The following is a 3,484-nucleotide window of genomic DNA, read 5'->3' on the forward strand; positions in this document are numbered from 1 at the left end:
CACACACACACACACACACACACACACACACACACACACACACAAAAAAAAAAACATTTATCATCGACCTTTTGACTTCTCAGGGCAACCTTTCCTCAACCCCGATGGAACACCTGCTGTGTACAACCCCCCGGACAATCAGCCAATCAGGAGCCAGACTCAGCAGCAGGTAACACACACACACAAACACACAGATCTGTTCACGGACACACTTATTTATCTGTCTCCATGTGTCTCTCAGGTGGTTCAGTACGCGTCTGTGTCCTACACAGCTCCACAGATGTTAGCGGCGCCCCCATACTCGGCAGTACGTAACACTCACCTGTCAAACATCTGAACCACAACATGTCTGCATCCTGACCTCCTCTCTCTCTCTGACCGGACAGGTAGAGGATCTCTCCTCGCAGTTCGCTCACGTCACAGTGAGCTGCCCGTCCACAGCAGAAGCCCCTCCCCTCTACCCTCCCAGTCAGGGTTACATCTATGCAGCAGCTCCTGCCCCGCTCAACCCCTCCGGCTACTGCCAGCCCTCACCTCAGGTAAAGACGTGTCACGATGTCATCATTCTGTGCGAGATCCAACGGAGGCTGACGTTTTCCCTCCAACAGGTGCCTGTGTATTATTTCGGACAGTACCCTACCTCAGCTCAGCATGGATGCAGGCCAGGTTCGCCCACCCAGAACGCCCACGGTCCTGCAGCGCAGCCGTCAGGTACCGTCCCCTTCCAGCAGGTGTGCGAGTCGGTGTCGAGTCGGGAGCGTGAGAGGAAACCGCAGCAGCAGAGGAGGGGGCCGTTACACTGTCAGAGATGTAGTCTGAGGGTCTCACAGTGAACCGGTCTCTTTCCCTGCTGCTTCTGAGCATCGCTCATTTATGAGTTTCATCAGCAGGAAGGACAAATAATGAAACTAAGATTGGCCTGGATGTGGCCTGCAGGGGGCCTGTAATTTACTGAATACAAAACACCACAATATTTGTGATATTTAGAATATGTTTCTTATTTTCAAACAAAGCAAAACATCAGAAATTACAAAAAAAACAGCTCAATTTCATCAACTGCTGAGGCTTCATCAGTCTGACAGCATCTGATGCTGCACCTCAGCTCACTGCTGCCAAGCATTTATGCTGATTAACAACAAATGGCAGAGCTCAAATACTTCCTGATTAATGTGAGAAATTACATTTTCCCTCAAACAAACCCTCTTAACATCAGAAAAACATTATTATTATTATTATTAATGATTTTCTTCATTAAAGTCCGGCCCCTGCAGGTGACCCATTTTAAAATTGGAAATGTTTCACTTTAGTTTAAAAAAACGCAGTAAAGAACCAGAGGTGTAGAGTAGCAAAGTAAATTTACTTTATTACAGTATTTTAGTTTTTGTTTTGAGGATCTATTTTATCAAGTATTTTTTTATCGTAACTTTTACTTTTGTTATATTCAAAACAAACAAAATGCTACTTTTACTTCTTTAACATTTAACATCTCATTACACACAACAAATTTACACATGACCAGAATTTATTTAATTGAGCACCATGAATGTGTGTAAAAGTACTTTAATTTCATGGTTATTGTGATCAGTTTTACTTTCGTAAAGTCATTTCCTGTTAAGGTATTTTTACTTAGTAATTTTTCTCAAGTACTTCAAACACCCCGTGTGTGTGTGCAGGAGGCTACAGTCCTGCTATGAGGGTGCAGCCATCTTCCCACACCCAAGCCCAACCTGTGCTGGGGACCTACCCAGCCGTCGCCCCCCTCCAGTGTAGCGTGGTTCAGGTACAGCTCTCAAATGCCTCATTGTGTCTCTGACTCCAGCAGCTCATCTCCCACAGGGGAACCATTTACGAGTTGAGAAACTGCTTGTGGTGGCAAAATCCTTTAAGTTCTTTTTTTTTTTTTTTGTCTTTGTCTGCCTCTAGGGGGGCGTTTCAGTGCCCTTTCCCCAAAGTAAAGTTGTAACTGGGGGAGCCGGGGATGTGGGGTACTGCTGCGTGGCTCCCCCGCCCTCCCATCACAGTAGCTGCCACCCTCCCAGCTGCGCCAACCTGAGCGCGCCGGCCTGGAGCGCGCAGTACTGACGGAGCAACGACACCTGCTTGAAGTCACACGCTTGCACACGTTTTTAAAAACACAAACACATCGTTTCACACTCCTACGCTCATCGCCCGATGATGTGGGTCCGCCGTTCACACACACACACACACACACACACATAGAGAAAACACAACCCTCCCTCACAGAGATAAATGTTCCACTGTACCAAAGCTTTAGTAGAAAATATATCAGAGCTGCTGTACCGAATGCATAATTTATATACACAAATGGGAGTTTTATATTGTTATTAAATTATATATTGTGTTTTAAGGAAATGCACTGTGTGAAGAGAATAAAGTGCCATGGCTTGACTGATGAGGTCACATTGTCTGCATCATCCTTCCTGTTCAATTTCTCTGAACTTGGTGATGACGTTGGTGAAACGYAGCCAGCGTCTACCAGGAAGTCGAGCACAAAAGCGAAAGTACCTCTTCACCGCTCACCCGTGACCAAAGGAAACAGCAGGAACCTGAGAGGAGAAACGGTTCTTAGGAAATCTGACGGGCGAGTACGAACGATTTAGGTGAAGAGACTCGTAGTATTTCTGAAGAAAATAAAAAGCTCAGAGGGCGCTTTCTTTTAATCGATCTAGGAGAAACTAATGATGCTTTTAAATTGAAAGAAATGAGTCGTGTAACTTYGAAATGGCAGAAAATTTCCAGGTATTCTCAAACATTAGCGCCACCTGGTGTTCAGTAGTGTCTGTTACACAGTCCTGTTGAGCAGCACAGGTCACTTTCTGTTAAAGGTCACAGATGAGGTCACTAAATGTTGCAATGTGAAGAAGTTCATCATAAAACATTAAGATGTAGACGTTATCGCAGTTTTCACCACCTTTTTACGTCTAACTCAAATGATCAAAGAGGTTTTTTTCCCTCCTCAGCGATGACCCTGCTGCGTTCGTGTGCCGGCGGGCACATCGGCACAACTRCTGAAACCGGAGACGCCAAATGAAATTCAGCAGCGGCTAATTTTATTTACACCCCTGCAGCTTCTGCTAAACATCCACTCAGAACGATCGGAATCCAGCTGAAATTTCTGCCAGAATTCAATTAGCTCCCGCAGACGCTCGCTGTAAAGTCTCGGAGCCATCGACGTTCTAACGCCGCCGCAGTACGCCCCAAACTTTTGACTGTCGTGGAAGCAATAAGCTGCCAATGTGCAGTTGTTTCAAGCACTGGATAATTCATTTTGTACTCTGTGTAATTCATACTCKCTCCCATCAAACTCAATGAAACATATCCATCACCTCCCTCCTCAGATTAAATTTAGATTTCATAACTGCGGCTGCAGAATACATAATTTATAAAGGGCCTTCGCAGAGCTGGGCCTATTTTGGTCCAAACGTTCRGGGGCCGCACGCACTCACTCAGGCAGAAGCAGCGG

At 45.8% G+C, this 3,484-nt stretch overlaps 1 protein-coding gene across 1 annotated transcript in view; it reads left to right on the forward strand.

Annotated features, from left to right (window-relative positions):
- The window catches only part of arpp21 (cAMP-regulated phosphoprotein, 21), an 8,327-nt gene extending 5,906 nt beyond the window's left edge, over window positions 1-2,421 (forward strand). Inside the window, exons 15-20 of the mRNA XM_014030497.1 lie at window positions 84-169; window positions 242-307; window positions 387-539; window positions 609-711; window positions 1,674-1,780; window positions 1,924-2,421. Coding sequence (XP_013885951.1) covers window positions 84-169; window positions 242-307; window positions 387-539; window positions 609-711; window positions 1,674-1,780; window positions 1,924-2,082 — 674 coding nt within the window. The 3' untranslated portion in view covers window positions 2,083-2,421. The remainder of the gene's footprint in view (window positions 1-83; window positions 170-241; window positions 308-386; window positions 540-608; window positions 712-1,673; window positions 1,781-1,923) is intronic.
- Window positions 2,422-3,484: the final 1,063 nt, after the last annotated feature.

The sequence above is a fragment of the Austrofundulus limnaeus genome, unplaced genomic scaffold (genome assembly GCF_001266775.1).
Source record: "Austrofundulus limnaeus strain Quisiro unplaced genomic scaffold, Austrofundulus_limnaeus-1.0 Scaffold1072, whole genome shotgun sequence".
In the NCBI taxonomy this organism is placed as follows: domain Eukaryota; kingdom Metazoa; phylum Chordata; class Actinopteri; order Cyprinodontiformes; family Rivulidae; genus Austrofundulus; species Austrofundulus limnaeus.